The 27,537-nt window shown below is 39.8% G+C and overlaps 1 protein-coding gene across 3 annotated transcripts in view; it reads left to right on the forward strand.

Annotated features, from left to right (window-relative positions):
• SEC24B (SEC24 homolog B, COPII coat complex component) overlaps positions 1–27,537 on the forward strand; it is a 98,395-nt gene that overhangs the window by 52,786 nt on the left and 18,072 nt on the right. For 2 of the 3 annotated variants that reach the window (XM_034771424.1, XM_034771426.1), the window contains 12 exons: positions 1,069–1,253; positions 3,378–3,480; positions 5,253–5,379; positions 6,003–6,112; positions 12,196–12,308; positions 17,627–17,745; positions 18,397–18,452; positions 18,801–19,007; positions 19,906–20,029; positions 20,983–21,141; positions 24,168–24,341; positions 25,908–26,018. In XM_034771424.1, coding sequence (XP_034627315.1) covers positions 1,069–1,253; positions 3,378–3,480; positions 5,253–5,379; positions 6,003–6,112; positions 12,196–12,308; positions 17,627–17,745; positions 18,397–18,452; positions 18,801–19,007; positions 19,906–20,029; positions 20,983–21,141; positions 24,168–24,341; positions 25,908–26,018 — 1,588 coding nt within the window. The remainder of the gene's footprint in view (positions 1–1,068; positions 1,254–3,377; positions 3,481–5,252; positions 5,380–6,002; positions 6,113–12,195; positions 12,309–17,626; positions 17,746–18,396; positions 18,453–18,800; positions 19,008–19,905; positions 20,030–20,982; positions 21,142–24,167; positions 24,342–25,907; positions 26,019–27,537) is intronic. The other variant, XM_034771425.1, reaches the window with a different exon arrangement.

The raw sequence follows: 27,537 nt of genomic DNA on the forward strand, positions 1-27,537 counted from the left end.
GTGCTTGGTTCATAGTCTTAACCCCTCCATACTTTATTAATAAAAGACAATTGGGCATTCACCTGGAAACTAAGAGCCAAAGAGACGTTTTTTAAAAGCTGTTTTACAACCTTCTTTGTGATAATACTACAGTTCCTTGACTTCAGGCTATTATGGGTAATGAAATTGAAGCATTTTTGAATTTTTAAAAAATGAAATTCGATTAGGTTTTTGTTTTAAATTGAGAGAGCTTTTACAAATACTTATTTAAAATAATCTTTCTAAATGCTACAGAAACAAGGGAATGCACAATGTGGTCTGAGGTTTACCCCGGATTGGAGAGAGAAAATAGAATGTATAGCCCGGGGTCAGCAACCTTTCAGAAGTGGTGTGCCAAGTCTTCATTTATTCACTCTAATTTAAGGTTTCGGGTGCCAGTAATACATTTTAACGTTTTTAGAAGGTCTCTTTCTATAAGTCTATAATATATACTAAACTATTGTTGTATGTAAAGTAAAGAAGGTTTTTAAAATGTTTAAGAAGCTTCATTCAAAATTAAATTAAAATGCAGAGCCCCCTGGACCAGTGGCCAGGACCCAGGCAGTGTGAGTGCCACTGAAAATCAGCTCGTGTGCCGCCTTTGGCACGCGTGCCATAGGTTGCTTACCCCTGGTATAGCCTGTTTTTCTGGTTTGGAAAAAGAAAAAAGTGAGCTCTTTTGAAGAGGGAGGACGATATCAGTTTTCTTGTAATATCTGAGCTGATTTACCTCTAGGTTTCTTTAGACAACGTTGAATAAGAGCATCTTGAAAATGAGGATTATGCACCTCCTGTAAAATTATCTTTTATGTTGACTTCATGCTGTAGACTGAATGTTATTCAAAGAAGTATATGATAAGATTCTGGGAAGCATTGTCCACTTGTGTAACCCTTTAAAATTTCAAGTCTCTTCTCATTGGCAAACGATTATTAGCTACTGCTGTATCTTCCTTAATGGTGATCTGAAAGAATAGTGTAATGAATTAAGATTATGTTTATTAAACATATAATATAACTGTTTTGCAATGCTCTTTTTTTTTTTTTTTCCAGCAGTATCCTGGTGTGAATCAATTATCATCCACCTTAGGAGGATTAAGTCTACAGCACTCTCAGCAGCCAGAAAGCTTGAGACCAGTAAACCTTACACAAGATAGGAATATTCTTCCTGAGTCTCCAGTTCTAGCTCCTGTGCCTAATTTGAATTCAGACCTTAGAAAATTAAATTGCAGTCCAGAGTAGGTATACTATTTTCAGTTTCGGGTATATTAGACATAGCATTTTTCTGTGACATTTCATAATTTAGTTAAGAATAATAAAAAAAATTATAAAGGATGAAATTGTCCACAGTATTCTGCTTTCACTGGTCAACTAGTGTAGTCTGTCTCCTCTGGAGAGAAGAGATTAAGTCCTCTTCACTTCTGTGTGAACACTGAAGCTGTTTCTAATTTACATCTCCTGCCATCAATACTTAGCATTATGGCTACCATTCTTAGGGCAACTAGATGAGACCATTTTAGAATCTACCAGTATTGTTGCTTTATGTTTGGGGAGGTCACTGTTGAGTAACTTATGGTATTCCTTTCTAGTGGAACAACATACCATTCTCACCTGAAGGCCCTGGCATTCTAAAATCAAGAGAACATTTTATAAACTAGCTAGTGAAACAATCTTCATGAAACTTACCATAATAAGACTAGGCAGCATTCTAATTCCAACTCTACCACTGATTTGCTTTTGGCATTGAGCAAATCACTTAACCTCTATTTGCCTCATTTTATTCATTGATAAAATCTATTTACCATCATTTGTGGTGGTCACAAAGACAAATTGAGATCATTTGCAAAAGCAATAAACTTATAAAAAATAAAAAATACTCAGTTTCTGATATTTTTTTTTTTTTTTAAGTCTGGAATTTTCAAAAGCACCTAGCATCGGCCTAACTGCTCCCAGTAAAGTCATTGGCAGTTTTACTATTGCCATCAGTGGGAGCAGAGCTCAGCCAATGATGAGCACTAAAAAAATCCCTCTCACTGTATGTGACTAGTGATCGGTGTCAACACTGGAAGGTCTGTTATTAAAATATAACCCCATAATCTTAAAGCTGGGCAAAAGCCTAAGGAAAGAGATATGCTTTACGCTGTGCCCTAACAGCCCAACAGATGTGGTCTCTGGGAGACCAGTGGAAGAAACAAGTTTCAAATCGAACTTCCTTATGGTGAGAATGTCTTGGGATTCAAAACAAGGGACTAGAAGGGAAAAGATCCCAACTGATTTCAGCTGCGATGGTAGCACTTTAGGAGAGAGGCAGTCTTTCAAGTAGCCAGGACCCAGAACCTGAATGACTTTATATTTCAGTCTAAGTATGTTGGCTTGCATCTGAAGCAAATAGGAACCTACAGTCATGCAATCTTTGGAAATTTTATGTAGTCTTGCATTGCCAGTCACCAGCGTGCAGCTTTTGAAGGATGTGCCAGGCACGCTGCAATAATCCAACCATTTGTATGTCAGTAGTAGAGACATTATGATTATTATGTTTAAATATTTAAATTGTAGTAGTGCATAAAGGCCTCAACTAAGTTGCCAGGCACGTGCAAACAAGGAAAAAGAGTCTGCTCCAAAAAGCTTAGTTGTAATGTTGAAAGAAGCTTTAATCCAGTGGGTAAATTTGGGTCAGCTTGGTGGACTAATGACAATGTATTGTTTTGTGAGCAGGAGGGAAATTAGAGTGAGTCATATTCAGTCCCACGTCTGGAGCACTTCGGAGGCAATACTCCTCTTCTGGACTCCTTATGTGTGTCTGGAGCTATTCCCCTTTGGTTACTATATTGGGTGGCATTAATAAGTTTTTAGGAAGTCTCATCCGTTCCACATCCATCAGAGAAGAGTATGACTCATAATTCTTTGTGGGAGGGAAACATTAAGATCCTCCTATATTCCCTCTCACATTAAAATAACTTTTCAACAAATAGCAAGTACAGTTTTCCTTTAGTGAGTTCTGAGATCAGGAAATATTTATCATGAATGAAAATACCATCTCAAAGTTTAAATTACTTTGGGTACTAGACCTCCCCCCATTGTTTGTTCTTTTTAAAAACTCAGTAATAGCTCCAGTATGCATTTCCTGTTGAAATGCAATACTTTCAGCTTTTCATTTTGTGCCGCACTTATACTTAAATATTATCCTCTCTGGAGGAGATTTTTGCTGTTTTGGGCGATGGTTTTTGTTTACTTTGAAACTAGGTTTAGTAATATTTAAAATTTAACAACTCTTTGAATTGCAGAGAATATGGTTGCATGCTAATACAACGTATGTGTTCAAGTTTGCTTTGTGAGCTAATTTTTGTGTGATTTCTTTCCAGTTCATTTCGATGTACACTGACAAATATTCCACAGACTCAGGCTTTGCTAAACAAAGCTAAACTTCCCTTGGGATTGCTGCTGCATCCGTTCAGAGACCTAACGGTAAAATTTAAATATTTTTTATTTTGAATATCTTCTCATAGTGCTTTGCTTTTTTACTGTGTGGTACTTTCTTATCTTGTCTAAGCCTTATTGAGGATTAAATAATAGCAGGAGGTGTGGAACTATTTTCAAGTAGAATTTCTATTCAACTTGTCTGTTCAGGTGTTTGTTCTTTGATATAGTCAAATTTTGTTTGTTTCAAAATTCTATCTTAAATGTAACAGGATGAACTGAGTCAGTTACTGTAAGATAAAAATTATGGCTGTAAATCTTTCATCCTTTTTTTTAAATGAAACGTAGCATCTAATAAGCTGAACAAGGTTGTTAGAGAAACTATACAAAATGCAACAATTAAGGCTTTTACGTACCTTTTAGTGTGGTTGGAGAGGTTCAGGCAAAATTATCTTTTTTGTTTGTTTTTATTTAAAGCTTCATCAGAGTGAACAGCTTACCTTGGTATTTTTTAAATGTCATGTCTTGTGCTCTATGTCTGCATACATTGATTGCGCCTCTTAATTTAATAGCTATTTGAAGTTTTGCCTCTTGACTTCTTAATTTATTAAGTGAAACTTGAACTAGAGGGAGAGATCTGAATGATTCCACGCCTTCCAGGAATCTCTTCTCAACAAGCACAACTGATCAGATTCTGGGGAAGCAGGGCAGGGATCAGCTCCTCCTATTTCTCTGGTTATTTTACAGTGTTCAGCACTAAGATGTTAGAGTAATTTGCATAGCCATTTGCCAATCTAGCCTATTTATTCATGATATTCCTAAGGAAGACGGGGAGAACTGCTGAAGTGGTGGTCATCTGACTTTCCTCTCTGGAGGGAATGAAATCTTTCAAATTGCTCCGTCCATATCCACAGAGGACCTCCTTAGTAGATGAGGATCAGAGGTCCAGAGGAGTCTATTCCCCATTAACTGCAAGAATGACTGCTGCTGTTGCAGAATGGGATGGGGTTTTAGATTAGTCAGAGGAGAGGAATTAAATAACAGACAGGCAATGCTCAAATAACAGAAAAAGATGGTCTTTTGTTCTAACAGTGCTGTTTCAAAAGTGCTACTGTTTCATTTCATCCACTCTCTCTAAACAAGTTCAAAAATACATAATACACTATACAAGTATTTACAGTATACTGTATTTTTCCTTTGGTAAATTGAATCTAATTTCTACAGATACTATGTTAAAAATAAATCTGTGCTTGAGAAAGTGTGCACACACATTAAGCAACTCTTGTCCTTATTAACTTCTTATGAAAACCTATGGCTCTCTCTGTACCATGCCCTCACTCCAGGATGTACCAGTATTCCTGCATAACTTAACTTCAACAGTGTTATTGCTTAGCTAGAATTACAATAAAATGATTGCTGATCTGACCCTTGCAATCACGGGGATCAATCAGATTCCTTTTATCCAACTAAATATATTAATGTCCATTATCAGACCAGATTCTTCTCTCCAACATTTTGTGGACAAGTATAACGCAATAGACTTAAATGAAATTACTTATGATTTACACTGGTATATGTGAGATCAAATTCTGGTTCGGTCAAAATAATACTTTATTATGTCTTCTTATTTTAAAGAGAGAATGTAAAGGTGTGAATATTGCACTGTATATAAATGAGCTAAAAGGACTAAGTGGGAGACAAGATTAACAGAATCTTTTGGTTTTATGAAGCTTTCAGAGATTGAGATATTGCACAATCTTGTCCTCTCAAATTTTTCTAGGATCCTCTTTGCTACAGCTTTCCATTATTTTACTTTTTAGCAATTACCTGTAATAACATCAAGCACCATTGTGAGGTGCAGATCCTGCAGGACATATATCAACCCTTTTGTTTCCTTCATTGACCAAAGGAGGTGGAAATGCAACTTATGCTATCGAGTTAATGATGGTAAGTTTCATTACAAAGGTAAGTAGCTGGTTTCTTGCAGCTACCTAATGTATTTAAGATGTTTTGCATTTGTATCAACAACTGAGATGTCTTTCACCTAGAATATCTGGGATTTTTAATATCTAAATCATTTTCCGAAGCACCTATATTTTGCCCAAGTGAAGGCTACCGTGCAACATGTCAGGAGCCTGAGAGCACCATATCAGATTGGACAACCTGAGCTATATAATAATTTAAAAGCAGTTTCCCCCACTGACTGCTAGCATAATACACAGTCAAGTCAAGGTCATAAGTAACAGCCGTCAAAGACAAAGACCAGTTTCATAAATACAGTGCACGTTGAGACATGTCATTGTAGGGCACTGGAAGCACAGAGTATACATGTACCTTGTTGTCCGTAAAATAGACATTCTTGTCTCCGATTCTTTAACTTAATGTTTAGGTTTTACAACGCTGATTGGTTCCTTATTTACATACTTTTTAAATGTTTATGGTCTAATTGCTGCTTTTTGTAATTAAAATACATATAATGCAATTAACATTATGTTGAATGTTGCTAATAGGCACAAAATCTGTGTATCTGTCAGTGAATAATTTACTTTGGATTCATAATTTTTGTTTAGTTCCTGAAGAATTTATGTATAACCCATTGACACGATCCTATGGGGAGCCTCATAAACGGCCAGAGGTCCAAAATTCTACAGTGGAGTTCATTGCTTCTTCAGACTACATGGTAAAAATATATATTTTTAAGTATGTGAATTTAATACTAGTGCAAGGTGCTAGAGTGACAACCCTATTTACCACTAAAATGTGTGTACATCACTCGCATTTCAAACTTCCCCACGGTGCCCTACCAGTGTGCCTCAGTTTTCACTTAGAGGGACCCCTCGGATTGAAAGACTAATTGTCTCAGTTCCCATTTGAATCTTTCTCTGTCAAAACTGACAGTAAAGGTGTCAATTAATGCCAATTGTGATGTGGGCACCTACACACTAATTTGCCAAAGACCACCAAACTCATTCTGTGCTACAGCAGTCTCTGGCTTTCTCCTTTCCTCTGGAAACATGGGCAGGACCAATGACTGATGAGACAGAAGAATGTTGGCATCTTCCAAAGAACTCCTTTTCATTCCCCAGATTGATTCCTGCTTCTCACGAAATTAACAGCTAGAAAGCAACCTGTAGCCAGTTCAGTATGGAAATGGAGCCTGAAAATCTTTTCGATAAGAGAATACCTAGCTTTCATACATTCCACAGTAGCATTTTGGGCACCATCAACCATGCTTTGCTGACCAGCACTCGGCCGGAAAGTGCGGGTTCCATTGCAGCCTGAGGCAGGTGCTAATAGTGCAACATGTGGAAGCAGCCCACTCAGCCAGCAGCAGTACAGGCAGAATGATAGTGCTTTGTGCAAAGAAGAGAGTGTTTCTAAGAGGGGGATATGAAATATTTAGGTGTCGAGGACAGTAATCTGTAGGAGTGACTCTGTGATGCCAGCTTCAAAGGCTAAGAAGTGTAAGCACTCATCAGATAAAAGCCACTCTAGAAGATGATCTATTAAATACAGATCTAGGTCTGGGATTTAAAAGGGAGGGAGTTATTCATTTTTTAAATCAGACTCAAAGTCTAAACTGCTTTTTGTGGCCTTCCAGAGCTGTCAATGTTTCTGACTGTCCCCTTCCCCTATTTTCAGAGAGAGAAGGATCTCTTCCTTTATATTGTAACAGGAAGGGATCATTTCAGACAATTGTTGTCATTTGTGTCCCAGGTTGAATTTAAGCTCTTACCCCCCCACCCCCTTCCTCAGGGTTGCCATTTACTACCATCCTCCTTTTTCCTCCCCCAGAGGAAGCTGACCTCTGGACAGTGAAATATCTCTTAGATATCAGAGCAATTGTTCAGAGAGCAGCAGCTGATGGGAATTTAATCTAGGTAATTGGTAGTTCCAAAAGGTATAGAGGACAAGATCCACTTTGGATCTGAAGTGGGTTAATGTTCAAGACTCAAATTCAAGATGGAGTCTCTCCAGTCTATATTAGCTGTGATCGACTAGGAGAAATTTCGTTTCTTCAGTAGATTTAAAAGAAGAATGTCTTCATATTTCCATAACATCAAATGTTCACCCTGAACTGGCATTTCTACTACCACTCCCTGCTCTTTGTGCTGGCTTCAATACTGAGGGTGTTTACAAAGGTCATATCTGTGATTGCAGCAGGGGATTCTGTAAGATTCCAAATTTGGTCAGCTAACTTATCATGAAAAGTGAAACTGCAGAGCCTTGGGGGAAATGGCTGAAACTTGGAACATGTTCAAGAACATAGACCTCCTGATCAAGCATGAGAAGAACGCTCTTTGCTTGGTACAGTTTCTAACCTATCTAGATGCATTAACAGGTATTGAACAAGGCTGTGTCTTTGCCGAGGAGGAGAGATTTTAGAAACTGAGCTGTTTTTAGACCTGAGCCTGCAATTTCACTGTGCATCTCAGACTGTAGACTCATTACTCTAGGGCTTGAGGATTGTGTGCTGCAATCTGGTTATGAGGGAAATGTGGCACTCTAGAACAGTGGTTCTCAACCAGGGATCTGAGGCCTCCGGGGGGGGCTGCAAGTAGGTTTCAGGGAGTCCTCCAAAATAAACCAGAGAGCAGGGCCAGCATTAGACTCGCTGGGGCTCAGGGCAGAAAGCCCAAGCCATGCGGGGCTGAAGCCAAAGCCTGAGCAGTTTAGCTTTGCGGAGTCCCCTGTGGTGTGGGGCCACAGGCAGTTGCCCTGTTTGCTACCCCCTTAACGGCAGCCCTGGCTTTTAATCTACTGGATATGCAGACAAACAGTTGTTCTGCCACAGGTGGGATGTGGAGGTTTTAATAGCATGTTGCGGAGGGCCTCAGAAATAAAAAGTTTGAGAACCCTTGCTCTAGGACATGCTCAGCAACAATCCCATTAGATCAAGCTCTCACAGAGAATTTTGGACACCAGGTAAGTGAAACTCTCTACAGTGGTGGAAGCACCAGTACAGGAAAGACCTGTACAAAAACTGAACAGGCTGCATATCACAACTGAGACAAACCTAATAGAATGAGGACTATCACAGGTTCCATAGTAGCTCAGACTGGTCTCTGAGAGAAAAAAGGCCTTTTACGTAACTGCACCTAAGAGGAGTGAGACTGGCTATTTTTGCATTCTGCAAAGAGCAATAGCAAATGTATCCTGATAAACCTCAGACAACTCAGCAGTAGCTGTGCACCTAAATCAACAAGGGAGAAGAAACACTCCCAATTCATATGGGCAGGGAACTTGTTCTCAGCATGAGCTCTGCACATCTTGGATGCTTGAACCTACAATCAGACTGCTTTAGCAGATCTAAAGTGCTCCAATACAAATGTTAGCAACCAGCAGAACGTAACAACCTTGTCACCTCTTTGTGCCATGAAAAAATATTAAATGCAATCAATTCTACAGCAGGTACCCAGAGTAGGACGTTCTTAGCGTATGACACATTATCAGTCTTTGGGATTTCTGTGTAGACTATGTGTTCCCTCCATTTCCTCTTACCTGGAAAGTGCTAGAAATTATTGTGTGATGCAGGGCCCTACTGAGTCTCATACCTCAGGAATAGCCTTGAAAGATGTGGATACTCAGGAGTTAAACCAGCAGACATCTGCTCATGTAGTCTTTAGTGGGAGTGTGCTTACAACTGTACTTCCATAAGGGAGTCTCATCTCAGGAGATATATAGTTGACAAAGGAAGAAAAAGATGTCTCTCCTTCTCCCTGTTTCTCCTACCTGCATCACAGGATCTCCTCAGTAACCAGTATTTTATTTTGATTTTGATCCACACCAAAAGGGTATTTAATGATGGAGGGGACAAGTACTAGTTATGTGAATCATCGTGTATGGGTATAGGTTGAGATATACAGGGGTGGAAGTGATAGTGCCTCCTAATAGTGAGTCAGATCTCCTTTTTTTTTTTACGGGGAGGGATAGGTCAGTGGTTTGAGCATTGGCCTGCTAAACCCAGGGTTGTGAGTTCAATCCTTGAGGGGGCCACTTAGGGATCTGGGCCAAAATCAGTACTTGGTCCTGCTAGTGAAGGCAGAGAGCTGGACTCGATAACCTTTCGGGGTCCCTTCCAGCTCTATGAGATAGGTATATCTCCATATATTATTATTATTATTATTATTTATTATTATCTTTGGGGTGCTTTAAGAACCCAGGATCTATGCTGTAACAGCCCCAATCATACAGTATGTCATCACAGTGCTTTAATGTGGCTGTGTAGTTGTGGCACCAGCGCTGGCGGAGAGCTCTCCCAACGCTGTTTAAAAAAAAAAAAAAAAACACCCCCATGAGGGAAGTAGCTCCCAGCACTGGTGCACTGTCTACATTGCCACTTTACAGCACTGAAACTTGCAGCACCCGGGGGTGTTTTTTTCACACCCCTGAGCGAGAAAGTTGCAGCACTATCAAGTGCCAGTGTAGACAAGGCCATTGGCTAAATTGAGTCCCATTTACTTGCAGATTTGTTTTCCGTGAGTGGGTCAAGACAGCACAAACACCCATCCAAGAGGAAATTGGGTTTTGGATGGAAAGGATAAGCTTTTTCATCCAGAGTAGGAAGATAAAGTAGGTCAAATAAATTTTATTTTATTTTTGTCAGAAGGAATCAAACCAGAGAGTTAAGAGAAGTCTCTCTGGTGCCAAAAATCTTTATTCTGAGTGGTCATCTGGGGGGGAGGTAGAGGGGGGGACAGCGAGAAGAAACCCAGGGTCAGTGCTGTATTAACTCAGTTACAGAAAGCATAGCTGCAAATAAATAGGATTAAAATGGTCTTTTCACAAAAGCTACTGAATTTCTATCAGATTGGTTAAATTTAAATTCACCACTAGTCTTTGCTGGATTGGGTCTTATTTTAGAAGTGAAACTCTGTGACTAAGGGGATTAGATTATAGAATTAAATATACACTTAATTATAATTATGGTAGCAATGTAATGCTGATGGCTTATTGTAATTCAGAATAGTAAAATGTGTCATTGTCAGCATTCTGAAAGAACAGTGCCATTTTACAGAATAAATTCTGCAGTTGACATCAAAGGCTTTCCTCTGACCCAGCTGACAAAAGGACAGACTAAGATGTTGATTTTGTTTTCTATGTTAATGATAAACTTAACACAAGTGAGAATTTCTTTTATTTTACTTTGTTAAAAGCCCAGAATGACAGTGTAAATCTAATTTTTGGTTAATTTAATTTAAAGCAGACTGTGAAGAACTTCAAAAAGATCTCACAAAACTAAGGGATTGGGCAACAAAATGGCAGATGAAATTTAACGTGGACAAATGTAAAGTAATGCACATTGGAAAAAATAAACCCAATTATACGTACCATATAATGGGGGCTAATTTAGCTACAAGTAATCAGGAAAGAGATCTTGGAGTCATCATGGATAGTTCTCTGAAGACGTCCATGCAGTATGCAACGGCAGTCAAAAAAGCAAACAGGATGTTAGGAATCATTAAAAAAGAGATAGAGAATAAGACGGAGAATGTTATTGCTCTTATATAAATCCATGGTACGCCCATATCTCGAATACTGCATACAGATGTGGTCTCATCTCAAAAAAGTTATACTGGCATTAGAAAAGGTTCAGAGAAGGGCAACTAAAATGATGAGGGGTTTGGAACGGGTCCCATATGAGGAGAGATTAAAGAGGCTAGGACTTTTCAGCTTGGAAAAGAGGAGACGTGGGGGGGAGAATATGATAGAGGTATATAAAATCATGAGTGGTGTGGAGAAAGTGAATAAGGAAAAGTTATTTACTTGTTCCCATAATATAAGAACTAGGGGTCTGTGGGGTCCCATGCGGAGCGGATAAAGCACATGACCAATGTGGTTGCAAGCTGAATCCTGTTTATTACAAGCTTTCTTTTATAGTTTTTCTCAACATTACATAACACAATTAGGCTATAATCACACATCTACGGATTGGACAAGAAGGAGAATCATGTGTTTATCACATGTATAGCCCCACACCGATTGGTTCAACCATTCCTTACATAAGGCCATGATTTATCACCTTGTTTACCTCATCTTATATAATCCCTAGACCACCAGGAGGCCTTACATAAGGCCATGATTTATTACCTTGTTTACCTTATCTTATATAATCCCTAGACCACCAGGGGGCCTTACATAAGGCCTTGAGCCGTTGCCTGGCAAGTGTCCCATCGTGACCCTTACCTCCTCATGGAACTTTCCATTAGGTTGGTGTAGGGATGATACATCCCCACAGGGGTCTCCAAATGAAATTAATGGGCAGCAGGTTTAAAACAAATAAAAGGAAGTTCTTCTTCACACAGTGCCCAGTCAACCTGTGGAACTCCTTGCCTGAGGAGGCTGTGAAGGCTAGGACTATAACAGGGTTTAAAAGAGAATTAGATATATTCATGGAGGTTAAGTCCATTAATGGCTATTAGCCAGGATGGGTAAGGAATGGTGTCCCTAGCCTCTGTTTGTCAGAGGGTGGAGATGAATGGTAGGAGAGAGATCACTTGATCATTGCCTGTTAGGTTCACTCCTTCTGGGACACCTGGCATTGGTCACTGTCGGTAGACAGGATACTGGGCTAGATGGACCTTTGGTCTGACCCAGTATGGCCATTCTTATGTTCTTAATTATAGGATATATTCTTAAGCATTTTGCAAGCCATTCCCTTCCTTCTCTTGCTCCTCCCGTCCCCCAAAAAAGGGAATGTTATCCATTAACATTTTTTACCCTTTAAAATAAGAATTTTGAATTCTTTTTTATATTTTACAGCTTCGTCCTCCTCAGCCTGCAGTGTACTTGTTTGTTTTAGATGTGTCTCATAATGCAGTGGAAGCTGGATACTTAACAATTGTGTGTCAGTCATTGCTGGAAAACCTAGACAAGTAAGAATATACATCATCATCTTTTTGGATTGACTTTATTTTATATTTGTGAGCAGGCTGCAGTGTTAACTTATGCTGTATCTTTTACTGTAACTTTCATACAGAATTTACAGGACTTACCAATATATGGCAAATTAGATTTTGAAATGTCTGTCTGTAGTCCAGAAAAAGAATATGGCCATGTAAATTAGGACCATTTGTATAATGGCGAAGAATATCTTTTATGAATGTGATTAGAAGTGATCTGCCATGCGTTTTGTTTAGATAACCCAAGAATTATATACTGAATGTTCAAAATAGCTATGGATATTCCTTACATCAATTCTAAATTTCTAATATTTTATCTCAGGATATAAAATAACTTTTTTGGTTTGGTTTTTCTTTCATTCAAACTTAGGAATTTTGAGCACTTGCTGTAGTTTGATAAAGCATTCTCTGCTGAAATGCCACTTTATAAGTTCCATTCAATTGGTTTTTTTATTGCTGTTTGACACAGAGAATACACATAGCAAGTATCCTACCTTTGAAGCATATGGGTTATATTATGCACATCTTACATTTTCATATTAGAGTTTAAACAAACAAATCACCACTGCACCAGTTACTGGCATTTTTCTCTAACAAAGGATGAAAATAAAAGATTGAATTTTCTGTTGGTGGCAGGGAGGACATTCTCTGGAATATTATGTTGCAAATTTTGATTAAACGGATCCAATAAAGCTATAAGGAGGGGAAAGTACAAGAAAAGAAGATAGGATGTAAGAATAAAGGGAGGAGAAAAAAGAAAAGTAAAAATAAATTTAGGTGCATTATAATACAAATGAGTTCTTGCCATCATAAATAATTTTTTCAAACAAATTTGAATCCTCTGCAGTAAACCATAAAGTAGTGTTGAAGTTTGACCTATTTAAGAGGTCTGATCTGTAATGACAACTGGAAGTTTGCATAGTTCTGCTTTTTATCATGATTGTCTCACCTGCTCAGGAAACATTGAGATCACATTCTTATTTTTTTTTTTTTTTAAATTGTTGAGTGGCCAGCCAAGAACACACTCCTCAGTACCCAACTCTCCTTGTTACTTTCTATTTAGTAATTTCATACTGCAATGCCAAGTGAATTGCAGTAGGTAACAATGCACAGACTATTGTCCTATAGCAACGTCACATGATAAATGGAGAGAACTATTTTCTTTCTTTCCTTTTGTGAAAGTGTAGCACTGTAACAGAAGTTCTTCGTGTGATGGTCCTTATTGTATTCCATTGAGTGTGTGCACCATACATCCAGAGCCAAAGAATTTGAAAGTAGTAGTTTCGATCCACGCATGTGCCCTTGCCTCGCCCAAGGTGATTAAGGGTGGAGTGGACTGACTGTGTCTCCAGTTCCTTCTCACCACCGCATAGTCGAGTGTCGATTTAGCGTGTCTGCTGAAGACACGCTAAATCGATGGGATTTGTGTACTCCATCTCCCCGAAAAGCGAAAGGGAAGTAGACGAGAGATGCTTTGCTTTTGAAACAGCTCAGTGTAGCCACTGTGGTAAGTGGATCTAACTACATCGACTTCAGTTACGTTATTCACGTAACTGAAGTTGTGTAAATTAGATTGATTTACTGCTGTAGTGTTGACCAGCCCTTAGTGTCCTCTTGTGTGATGCACCTTTTAAAAAGAGTATAATTGTATGTAGTTAGCTTTTTGTAGTCTTTGGTGTTTTACTGTTTTTACATAGTTTTTAAGCGTTTTAGTGGTTATTTAGAGTAGAATTGGGACTTTGGGGGATCTGTTTACATGTAAACACCACCACCATCCACACTTATGCATGAATACCGGACCATGCTGAAGACCTCAGGCTTTAAAATATATGCCTCCTTCCTTCTCGGCTGGCGATGAACATCAACGCTGCCTCTACTGCTTGGGAGAAGACCACTCTACATCCAGATGCTGTATCTGCCAGTCATTCCCAAGCCGTACCCAAGAAGGCTGGTCTCTCCGCCTCAAGAAGCACCTTGTGGAAGTTACCATGAGACATCATTCAGATCCAGGCTGGGGAAACCCCTGTACATTGGCCTGAGATAGCCAGGAGTGCACTTCCAGCTACGGAGACAAGGTCCAGCTCCAGTGGTACCACCACTATGGACCCCGAGCTGGGGCCTAGTCAGGAGGTAAGGAAGCATGCACATAAGCATGGCAGTAAGTCTTCCTCCAAAGTGAAGAAAGGGAACGCTCCTTCCACAATCTCCAGCCACAGGGTAGCAGTGTGCTCCAAGACTCATAAACATGACAAGAAACCATATTGATACCAGGTACCGAGCCTCGCATGCCATCAGTGTCAGCAAGCCTTAAGATACAGGACACGCCCGCTCCAGGAAAGTCTGGCACTCCAGCATCGGTTCCCACTATGGAAAGTACCATTAACACCAGGGTGTTGGGAAAGGGGCCAGAGCCTCAGGAACGCTTTGCCCTGGGAGAACCTTCTGCTACCATCCACCTGAGGGAGGCGAGATCTCCCATCCAGGACATGCTGCAGTCAAGGCACCCTTCACACATTCTCCACTGGCCTACATGCTTCCACCAGATCCAGCGGATGGAACCAGTGGTTCAGTTTTTGTCCTCTGAGGATTCAGATGAAGTGCAGGGATTGCCCATCCCTTACTGCCACTGTGAGTACCCAAAGATGCTGTCTACATTGTTGGAGTATCCTCCACTCTAAGCGCAGAGGAGTCACTGGTTCCCTACATCCTCGGGCCCATTGCAGCACCTCCGGATCCATTGTGCTAATACCCACCCTTGAAACCCGCCCATTCCGTATGGGAGACTTCATCTCTCCCGTCTGGAGTGCACTTGAGTAGACACTCGGAGTCAGTCATGAAGAACTGCTGAGTCTCGTTCCGATGGTATCGCTGGAGCCCTGAGCGTTTTCCATCATAGTCGTATGTTGCTGCAGTGACTTCGGTTTCCCCCTAACCCCCAGATAACTTCGGGTAATTCCAGAAGGGTAGGGTGGTGGATGAACTTCACATCTACCTGGAGGAGGTACAAGTCACGCAACATCAACTAACTCCTGGACATCCTTCACTCATCCTGAGTAGGGCTGCTCTGCCAGTCAGCGATGCCATCCTCCAAACAGCTCGAACAGTTTGTACTGTGTTTGTACTGGCTAAGGGGTCTGAGTTACTTTTCTCACCACCACCACCCCGCCCTCGCATTCCCTTATGGTACAGGCCATGATGGAGCAGTCCAGACAGCAGCACCCATGCTTCACTCCGACTGATAAGGAGAGCAAACGGTTGGAACTTCTGGGATGCAAGGTTGTCTCCTTAGTTAACCTTCAGTTCAGGATTTCAAATTATCAAGCATTGCTTGCCAAATAAGTCTTCCTGAACTACAGCAAACGGGGATTTTGCTGAAAAACTGCTGCAACAAGATTGGGCCTGGTTCCAGTCAATCTTGGAGGAAGGCAAACTGGTGGCAAGGACAGCACGTCAATGAGTTATAAACACAGCAGATACTTCATCATACTTGATGGCTATGGGCATTGTCATGAGGAGGGAATCGTGATTTCATTCCTATGTTTTCCCCAGGGAGGTACAAAATATTATTGAGGACCTCCCTTTTGATGGATCCCATCTATTTAATCAGAAAACGAATTATCCCCGCCACACATAGTTCGCTGAGTATCTACCCACCTGTGCCCAAGGGTAAATTCGACCACCTTCACAATGGTACAGGACTTCCCAGATTTTCCACCAGAGACATTACAAACCACCATGCAAGCACCAGAAGACCCAACAATCTCATCCTCCTGGTCCACCTTCACAGCCTTCCTCATCACACATGCAACCCTCTCAGAGAAGATATTTGAGGAACATTAGAGAGCTGCCAACCACCTCGCCTGCTGCCATACAACCACCCCACCTCTTTCAGGGGTCATGTAGCACTCTTCTTATTAGGTTGGAGTGCAATAACAACAGACAAGTGAGCACTAAATGTCATCCACTATGACCATACAATTGAGTTCATCATGCTACCTCATCCACAGCCCCCTCCCTCCTCAGGGACCACTCCCCTGACAGCATCCTTGCCCTAGAGGTGGACTACTTACTACCAAAAGGGATAATAGAGCGGGTTCCTCTGGACTGTGAAGGAATGGGGTTCTATTCAACTTACTTCAAAACCCAAGTTCCTTCTGGAGAAGGCATGTAGTTTACAGCTCTTGATATGCAGGACATATCACATAGACATCCATCTAGCCTCCACAGGATGGGATCAGCACCCCTTCCATGAGAGCCCAGGCTTCAACAATGGCCATCCTCCATGATGTGCCACTTTCAAGACATATGTAGAGCAGCCACGTGGAGTTCAGTACATACCTTCGCTATGCATTATGCCTGGGTGTAGGACTCTGGACGGATGTCTCATTCGGCATGGCTGTCCTCTGCTAAACTGTTCCATCCTCATCCTCGCAGCCTCCTACGACTTAAGTACTGCTTGTTAATCATCCTCAGTGGAATACAGTAGGAACTATCACTTGAAGAAGAGTAGGTTACTTACCTGTAACTGGCGGTTCCTCGAGATATGTGGTCCCTATTCTGTATTCCACTTTCACCCTGCTTCCCCTCTGCTCTGGATCTGTGCGATTTGCAGTGGAGTAGGAACTGGATACACTGTTTATCACCCCATCCGAAACCATGAGGCGCAAGGGCACATGCGTGGACCAACACACTTACTTTCGAATTCTCCATCTCACGACGCATGGTGCGCATGTGTAAACCCTCAGTGGAAAACAGATAAGGACCACACATCTCGAAGAACCTCCAGTGATAGGTAAGTAACCTCCTCTCATAACTGCCTAAAATAAGTAAATTCAGTCTGTCTTAGGTTATTCATGCTAAATGTATTTTTAACTATATTTAGAAAAATGAACTATGACACTAAGACCTTGTGTCTAGCTATACTGGCAAACTCTCCTAATGGAGATGCAGCTTCTTCCAGAAAAGAATTCTGTTGCCAGTATAGCTTAGCCCACTTCCCCAAATGGAATAAGCTATACTGGCCATCATAATTGCATCTACACTAGGGCTGTACCTGGCATACCATGTCAGTTAGAGATGTGACCTTTTCATACATCTAACTGCCACATCTATGCCAGTATACTTTCTACTGTAGACCTGGCCTAAGCAATTAGGGCCCAGTTTTGTCTCAAATACACAAGCATGGTTTCCTTTAACATAAGTGGAAGCTGCAGATGTGTATCCGAGATCTGGATTTTTGGCTTTGTCTTTTTAATTTTTTTTTTTTTTTTTTTTTTTTTTTTAATCTTAAGGCTGCCTGGAGATTCGAGAACAAGAATAGGATTCATAACATTTGACAGCACTGTTCAGTTCTACAACTTGCAGGAAGGTTTATCACAGCCTCAAATGCTGATTGTCTCAGATATTGATGGTAAGTAACAAGAAGAAAAGGAATCAAAAGTATTCAAGAGTTTTTATTTCACATTTTTAAGGACAGATTAAAATCTGCTTAAATATGATGAATATGCATAGCAGCGTATTATAGTGATCAGTTAAAATAAGTTTACTTTGAAAACAATTGACAGAACAAGGAGCAATGGTCTCAAGTTGCAGTGGGAGAGGTCTAGGTTGGATATTAGGAAACACTATTTCACTAGGAGGGTGCTGAAGCACTGGAATGCGTTACCTAGGGAGGTGGTGGAGTCTCCTTCCCTGGAGGTTTTTAAGGCCCGGCTTGACAAAACCCTGGCTGGGATGATTTGGTTGGGAATTGGTCCTGCTTTGAGCAGGGGGTTGGACTAGAGGACTTCCTGAGGTCCCTTCCAACCCTGATATTCTATGATTCTATGAAAATAAATGGCAAAATACTTGGATCTGAAAAATGAAACTCTGATGTTAATGATACTGGCACTGATACAAAGCAGTCTTTGTATAAAATACATTTTGTATATACAACTGGGGAAAAAAACAGGGTTTATTCAATCCTTTTTTTTTTTTTTTTACAGTGCCACAGAGTTAGTATTTTGTGGTGTTTGTAATGTATTTTTATTTTTTAATGAAATTTGTATTTTTCCCTCCATAGATGTTTTCTTACCTACACCTGACAGCTTACTTGTAAATCTTCATGAAAGCAAAGAGGTATGATTGATCAAAAAAGTACCATTACATTTCATGGATAAAATAAACATTTAAAAAATACATTTATGTAGTCTGCAGTTTAAATTCCATTGATTTCAAGTCTATATCCTCTACATAATGCTTAAATCCAACATTTTAATTTTGCTGGAATTCATGATAGTATTGTAGTGTACGGTTGAAATCCTGTTTTGCTATTTTATTATTCCATTTAAAAAACTACATTTTCCATACAATATGTGCTTAAGATAAGCTGAAATATTCAGCACCAGGTGCTTATGCCATGCCAGTATAGCTTCTGAGAAATTACATCCCTATTTTGTCAATAATACCTTTCAATCTGTTTTGCAGCTGATAAAAGATTTATTGAATGCACTACCAACTATGTTCATCAATACAAGAGAAACACACAGCGCATTGGGTCCTGCACTTCAGGCTGCTTTTAAATTGATGTCTCCAACAGGTGGCCGCATATCTGTGTTTCAGTCACAGTTACCATCCTTGGGTGCAGGGCTCTTGCATTCCAGAGAAGATCCCAATCAAAGATCAAGCACAAAGGTACTATTAACTTTTTTCGATGGATCATTCATTATTATTGAAACTAAAAACTTGCAGTGTTTTTCTAATCTAGTTTTACAAGCTACCTTTTGTGTTTGTTTACTGTTGCAACTTGCTAGCTTTTAAATATCTCTTCAGCACATCTATATTAGTCTAATCAAATTTAATTACAAACATTTTATGCACTATTCCTCTGTCTTTGAGACAAGTGAGCAGATTGTTCCATCTTCCTTAATCCAGAGTCAAACTGATAGTCAAACAGTGCTGAAAGAATAATACCACAAGTGCTTTTTATTTTAACTGTCTCCATCAGACAAGAGCTTAGGGGGAGGGATAGCTCAGTGGTTTGAGCATTGGCCTGCTAAACCCAGGGTTGTGAGTTCAATCCTTGAGGGGTCCATTTAGGGATCTGGGGCAAAAATCTGTCTGGGGATTGGTCCTGCTTTGAGCAGGGGGTTGGACTAGATGATCTCCTGAGGTCCCTTCCAACCCTGATAGTCTATGATTTCATTTCATTTAAACCACAATGGACATCTTTGCCAAACCAGCAAGGATTCTGAAACATCAGTTCTTATCTCAATATTTTGTCACTTTATTTTAGAAATCCCACGAGTGTGCTGTAGTTTAAACAGCACATTGTTAGAACATTTATTTGTATTTGAACATATGTTTTCCTGAAAGGAAGATTATGGATGTAAACTAACAGGAGGTGCAGAGTAGAAAAAAAAATACTTTTCTGCAAAAGTTAGTAAACAACTACAAATTATTATTATAAGAAAATACTAAATATTGTACTTTTATCTTTTATACTGTGTTTCTATGTAATAACAAATTTATTGTGCCCATGGTAGTATGCTCCCAACTTGTACTCTTTGCTGTATAATTTCTTTTACTAAAGGTTGTCCAGCATCTTGGCCCAGCGACAGATTTTTACAAAAAGTTGGCACTGGACTGTTCAGGACAGCAAACGGCTGTGGATTTGTTCCTCTTAAGTTCTCAGTATTCTGACCTGGCTTCTCTAGGTAAGAAATGCTAATTTGTCTTTTTACCTGCTTCCACAATTTGTGCTTTAAACTCACATTAAAATCAAAACTCCTTCAGGAGCCCTTAAATTGTGTACATGGGTATTTAAGCACTTCCCTAAATATGACTCTTCTGCTGTGGAGGAACTGACATGGAAACCAACAGGAAAGAACAAAGAGGGCAGGCTAGTGGTGTGAGAGTCAGCTTATATTCTGGTGCTCTGCCATTGCAGGAGATAGAAGATAGTCTTGTTATGTTCAGAAAAGAAAACAACTAGAGGAATGAGAGAGAGAGTAACTGAAGACAAGTTTATTAATGGTCAGTGTAGAGCCATTGAAGAAAAGTATTCTCATCTAGTTTCCTAAATGTTAAACCAAAACATGTTACTACTGCACACCTGAAATTAGTTATGTCTACAAGAATATTCTACAGTTCAAAATGTGGCATGCAACATTAAAATGCTTTCTTACGTGTGTGTGTGTGTGTGTGTGTGTGTGTGTGTGTGTGTGTAGAGAGAGAGTGTGTGTGTGTGTGTGTGTGTGTGTGTGTGTGTAAATAGTGGCTAAGATGACTCACTGTTCCCTTCCTGGTTCTTGGCCTGAGTAAGAAGTTGGGAACTGGCAGTAACAGAGATGGATCAAATCAGGAAAATAGAATAGGGATTCCAGCAAGTTGGAACAGGCCTTACTCTGTTCAGGTGTCCTGACCTAACCAGGTGACTAGTGGTTGTAAGCCCCTTCTCCATTATAGCACCCTTTACTTGCTCTTCAAAAACCCTATGGACTAGCTACTTAAGGCTTAAATTCCAGTTTAATTTTTTTCCTTTATGTGCTAATCTGTGTTAAAATGGCAAAGGATTATATTTCTTTAAAAAACAAAACTCAATTTAGAAGTCAATTGTATTACATCTATTCGTATATAAATATTAACCATTTCTCTTTCTCCTCAAAAGCTTGTATGTCCAAGTATTCTGCTGGATGCATCTATTATTATCCATCTTTCCATCATAGCCACAATCCTGCTCAAGCAGAAAAACTGCAAAAAGACCTTAAACGATACCTTACAAGGAAGATTGGATTTGAGGCAGTCATGAGAATAAGATGTACAAAAGGTATGGCTTACATCTTGGAATTGTTTTTACAAGACGTTTCAGATTATATATTAAGCTAGGGATTGCCTACAGTAGATAATTGAGGTAAAGTGAGGCAAAATGTATTTCACTTTTTAAAAGGCTCATTTGAGAACACTGGTGTGTGAGCTGCCAGCTTTTTACTATTTTTAAATACAGTACGTACATCGTTAAGCATTTGTACTTTGGCTCTCTTTAAAAACCTTAGGATAAAATATATAACCTATGCATTTTCTTGTTTTATATCAGCTAGAATAGTGGCTCACATTTAAGACCTTTTTCATGCCCTGAAAAAAAATCAGAAGGAAAATCCTGTTTGAATGCAATACCTCCGACATGATCCGCTGTATCTACATTGCAATTTGCTAGGAAGAAACTTACAGTAGTTACTATAACTTTCTGCACAGCATACTCAAATGATAACTTTTACACATATTAGGTAATTCTACTGGAAGAACCAAAATCTTAGGCCTCAGGTTTCCCAGGTAAGAGAAGTTGTATCTGAGAAAAAAGTACAGCTTTCTTCCGGTCAATGTTTATATTATCACTAAAAAGTTGCTAAAGGTTTTGCTGTCCACCATCAGTACTATGGAAGAAGTTTCTTTAAGATAACATGATGAATTATAGATCCGATGGTTTCTCCTGGCCCATCACCGCCTTTTGCTCTGGGTTATTTGAACCAAAATAAAATCTACCTTGCATTGCATTCAGGGATGAACAGCCCCGTCCCCTTCCTCTGATGCAGCTGATGCCTTCACAATCCTTGTTGCCTATCACAAATCTTAAATAGTATTGATAACCTTGCATGAGCCTTTCACGCTGGGGTGAATTTTGCCTAAAGTGTCAATTGAATACATTTAAGATCCTCTGAATGGAGAAATTTTGCTTGCAAAAATTGGCCATTGATTCTTAATGTCACACTTGTTCATAACTTAAAAAACGAAAGGTACATTAACTTCAAGCTAGACATTTTAATCTCTTTCTAGGTATTGTATACAGTTGAATTCTCCAGCCCATATGCTGATAATTGATATGAAAAGTTCAGTTCATCCTGCTTAATCAAAAATGTGGTGGTGCACAGGATGTGCAATTAAATGTAACATTTCGGTTGTCTAACTAGGACAGGTACAGCCTTCGATAAATTAACTAACTTGTTAGTGCCATCAAAAGTTTAATTAGGGCATCGGAATCATCTACATGAGTCAAGAAGAAATTAAATCCCACTTTGCCTACCCATTACTATGCAAAGTGTCTAATATTCTGAATATATAGGTTTAAAACTGTAACCTTTAGAGACTATGAGGTTAGGCTCCTTAATTTGTCTGGAATCAGTAATGCCGTCCCAAGGCATAGCCATTTGTCTATGTTGTTAAATGAATGCAATGACTTAACTCTTCCATAATTTTTTAAGTTAGAAAAACATCAACGATGTTCTGCGGGGGCTCACTTGTTATGTAAATGAGACTCTCCACTGCCCTAATTGACCTATTTATGCATCAGTTGAGTACATTATATACTATGTCCTATAATTCAAAATGATCTGCTATATCATGGTTTATATCTGTGGAGTAGTAGTTAGAATGAAGGTTCAAAACTACTGTGTGATTCTGTAGAAATTTACAAAATGCTCAGTGAACATTTGTAACTAATGTTAAATTCCAGAGTGTTAAAATTAGGAACACTTTGATTTTATGTAATTTATTTTACTGAACTTGGTGATGTATATCCTGATTTTGAATGATTCTCATAAGTGACTGGTTTCTAAATGCATGGTAAGTAGTTTATTGCTGTGATATACATTCCTTTCTTCTTGCTCTGCTTCAGTCAGATTTCATTACTAATTAACTGTAAATGTAGGAGAACAGCAAAACTTATACAATATTTTTGCTTACCCAGTGTAAAAAAAATATTCTAATAGTCAGTTCTGGTACTTTTTAATTCATTAATTGAGTGCTAGTCTCTAATATACCTAGACCATCCCTTTTTAAAATTAAATGACGAGAAACATGGTGCACAGTTTTAGAAGAATTGATTTCTTCTTTAGCTATACAGACTTGTAAGTTCAACATCTTAGCATAGTCAAAGTATTCATCAGCCTTTACGGCCAAAAATAATCTCCAGTTATTTATTTCGCTGGTGGTATTTGTCTTTGCTTGAAGTGTTAATTGTATTTATAACTCTGATTGTAATTTTCTCTGACCAAATTGGCGTTACTTGTGACTTGATTCTTGTGGACACTGATCTACTGTGATCTGGCAGCATCCATTTTGGTTTTGACCATCATCTTCTGTACCTTTCCATACAGTGTCACCTCTTAGGCTGAGCATCTAAAGTGGTTCTTCTGTCTGCTGTGAGCTATCTCCCTAGGAGTGGAGCTCCATCACAAATCAATTCTAGGGAGATGCTCATTCATCCACCCTCAGTTTTTCCAGAGCTTTGGCACGGCTAGGGGGAGGTGGGACAGGAATAGGGAGGGAGCATCAAAGAACCTTTAGAAAAGAAAAAACAAAAGCAAAGTGGGGATACTGCAACAAGTTATATTTTGGAGAAGGCATGTAGTAGAAAGTTAGAGCAAATGTTAATACAAAAATAAATATACAGACTTAGGTCTTGCTGCAGCATCCACTTATGTGATTAACTTCAAGCATAAGAATAGTTCCATGAGCTGCTTGAAGTTAATCATTTGCGAGATTAGAGTCTAATTTTTTTCTTATAGTCCATCACTTCAAGTTTAAATGTTTGCAGTCAGGGCAGTAGTTTGTTTATAGAGAGTGTTCAAAAATGGATATAAACATGAATTTTTTGAGATTATCCTTAAGTTTCTTACCATTATATACTGTAGTTATGCAGTCATTGATGAATTTGCATTAGTATTTAGAAAAATTAACTTTCATTACCCTTTTTGAAATAAAATTGGAGACTTTTGGTTTTTAAAAAGATCTAATTATGGAAGTTAGGTTTTTCATGTTGCTGCTATCCATATTTTAAATTATCTCATCTGCTTCTAGGTCTTTCAATACATACTTTCCATGGAAATTTTTTTGTGCGATCTACTGACTTGCTGTCACTTGCCAATGTCAATCCTGATGCTGGATTTGCAGTACAGATGTCCATCGAGGAAAGTCTAACAGATACATCTCTGGTGTGTTTTCAGACTGCTCTTTTGTATACTTCCAGCAAAGGTAACTGGAAAACAACCAACAATTTATTGCCTTATTTCTCCTCAAAATAAATCCAGCTGATATTTTTGAAGCAGCAGTATTTATTTCTATACTTAATTCTGTGACCTCTTAGGAATCTTCCCTTCCATTATTTCTTGATTTCTCTTTCTTGTCTTGTTGCAATTTATTTTCTGTTTTAAGGCAGTTCATCTTGCACTGAAATAAATGCTCTTGCTAGTTAATGACTCATGCAGAGGCCAGTTGGTCATGTTCTTAATTGAACCATCAAATTGAGTACAGATTTCTTTCTTGCTCATGACAGTGCATGAGCTTATTACCAGGTCTGGCACCAGCGAAGGAGGCAGATGCCTGGGGTGGCCTATAGAAAGGGGCGGCACATCCGGGTCTGCGGCGGCACTTTGGTGTCGGTCCTTCACTCCCTCTTCGGTGGCACTTCGGAGGCCGCTCAATTGGGTTTTCCTTTTTTTTTTTTTTTCCCTTTGCCGCTTGGGGCAGCAAAAAAGCTGGAGCCGGCCCTGACCAAGACAGCCTAATTAATACTTTTGACATTTTTATGCTAAGCTTGAAATGTCTTAATAGATCTGTACTCATATAGGAACCAATCCTGCAAAGTCTCACACACATGCTTAACTTTATGCACTTCAACTCCCTGTTGAAGTCAGTGGTACTACGTCAGCATGTACAGTTAAGCACACATGTAAGTCTTTCCAGGATCAGGGGCTGTAAACTTTGTAGCAAATTAGAATTTTTTTTCCACATTTAATCTAATCCAGGTAAAACAAAATTTAATCTCAGGAAGTGAAAATTAATTTACAATTATATTATTATTATTTATCACCAATAATGTGCTTGCCACTGTATAGTTCACCAGGAGCTGAATACTGGCATTTTTACTCTGTGAATAGGCCCATTGAAGTCAGTTGAGCTTCTTGTGGAATTGGGTACTAAATTTGAGTACAGGTGGCAGAATCTGGCCCAAATATAGTCCCTGCCACAAAGACCGTATGGTTTAAAAGACAGATATAGAGAAAATAAGTTGCTCCTTCCTCTGGAGTGTGTCCTAAATCTCTTCTTCAGGAGCCTCTGTATATTACCATTGATGAGATCCAAAGGACCGGTGTGAATGTAAATTGCTTGTGAAGACCTAAAGAGCAAAGTTTTCTGAAGGTTCCAAAACCTTGTGGTGCAGGTGTCTTGGATTCCAGGAGTGGGAATATACATAGGCATCTCTGGAAGATCTAGTTTATAAACCAAAGTTATTTACCAGAAATTGTTATGAACTCAACTTGGACATTGCATTATGAAAGTAAGTTTTCTACGGAGGATTTAAATGTAAAGAGGGTGGTAGTTTTATGAAGTCGGATTAGGAGATTTCATGCATAATAGACAGCATGTAAGAGATTTCATAGATGGGATGGGAGAAAGAACAATTGTGGGCATCAGGACTGATGTCACCAGTGGAGCAAAGGAGTCTGGGATGAGAGAAGGAATGCAGTAAACAATATCAGTTGCCTCTTTCCTATCTGTGGATATTGCATTATTAATTTATTCATCATTTTGGTATAGGTGAACGGAGAATTCGAGTGCATACACTTTGCTTGCCCGTAGTCACTTCACTGGCTGATGTTTATGCAGGAGCAGATGTACAAGCAGCTGTCTGCCTCTTAGCAAACATGGGTGAGTATGGCAGTAGGTGATCAAATATGTAATTGGCCAGGTTTGCAAAGGCCCCTTATGCTCAACTTGATGGCACATCTGTGTTTGTTCATGTGTAACACAATAACTTTTGAATGTTGCATCTGATCAATTCTCATATTCTAGGGAATGTTCTAGGCATCAGTAGCCAGAATCATGTTGATTTTGGGAGAAAAGGACGACGCATGGAGCCCTTGCCATCTGTTTAGCACAGCTAGAGCTTCAAACACCTCTGCAATTGTCTGTAGATCAAACTGGTTGATAATAGCCCTAACACCTTCCTGCATAACAGTATTCTGATCTCATCTCTGTCCATCTTCCCAAAAGAGTTCAGTATGTTGACACTCTAAATGACTTATATCCCGAACAAATAATAAGTGGGGGGAGGAACAAGCATGGATGGAATGGGGGTGTGCACATATCCCCTGGCATGATGGAGGAGAATTGGGGTGGACCCGGTTATGGGGTAATGAGGGAGGGCACAGAGCCCTTAGCATCGGGGGAATGATGGGAATAGGGGCAGAATAGGAGACCTTGGTCAAGGGCTGAAGGGAATGGGGTGCACATAGAACGTCTGGCGGGGGGAATGCTTGTTTGTGGTGGGTGGGTGAGAAAGAGGGAAATTGGGACTTACACAGAGCCGCAGCCATTGCAGGAGAATGGAGGACCTTGGAATGGGGGCAATAGGGAGTACATGAGCCCCTGTCCTGGGGTGAGAATACAGACCCTGGTATATAAGGAGGGGGCGCACAGAACCCCTGGCAGAGGGGAGATTGGGTGAATTTCCAGGGAGTCCCTGAAGGGAGGGGATGGGAGGATGGCAACAGAGTTAGTGGATGGAATGTAGTTTACAGAAGCTACAAAGTGTGCAACACCCTAGCATATTACATAAAATACTACATTAAAATAACGTCAGTTAAGAATTGCCAGATTTATGTATTCCCGCACAACCTTAATTTGGCCCAGTGTACATCCAAACGGTGCACTGAGTGAGGCAGGGATGCTTGAGGAAGAAATAGTATGAGATCATAATGCATACATACCAGAGAACCAAATTAAGGATGCCTAGCTAGCTGTACATCTGACATGTCCTTATTTTTGAGTCCTTGAGCAAAATGTTCTTTTAATGTAGCTTCCTAGTGTTTTTCAAGGGCAAAGGTAAAAACCAATTTTGTTATGTATGTTTTGTACGGCGGTAATATTGTCGTCATCATCAGGGCTTGTACCGTGAACCTTTAGCATTGCTGCTTGACTTACAGATTAACTACGTGAGCTGACAGCAGACGAAGGCTGTTATCCCAATGGGCGGTTGGTTACTGGGTCTATTTGCTGGGTCCAGAGGACAGTAAGGAGCAGCCCAATTTGGTATTCTCTTCCTTATCTGTGGAAGTGGGAGGCTCTTGCCCATGTGGTACCCCAGGAGCAGGGTTAGGGGGAGACTGACTTGGCTCTTCCTCCCCTTGGCAACTGAGGGAGCTCTGGCTTTGTATGGTGCCCTGTG

The sequence above is a fragment of the Trachemys scripta genome, chromosome 5 (assembly GCF_013100865.1).
Source record: "Trachemys scripta elegans isolate TJP31775 chromosome 5, CAS_Tse_1.0, whole genome shotgun sequence".
NCBI classification, from domain to species: Eukaryota; Metazoa; Chordata; order Testudines; family Emydidae; genus Trachemys; species Trachemys scripta.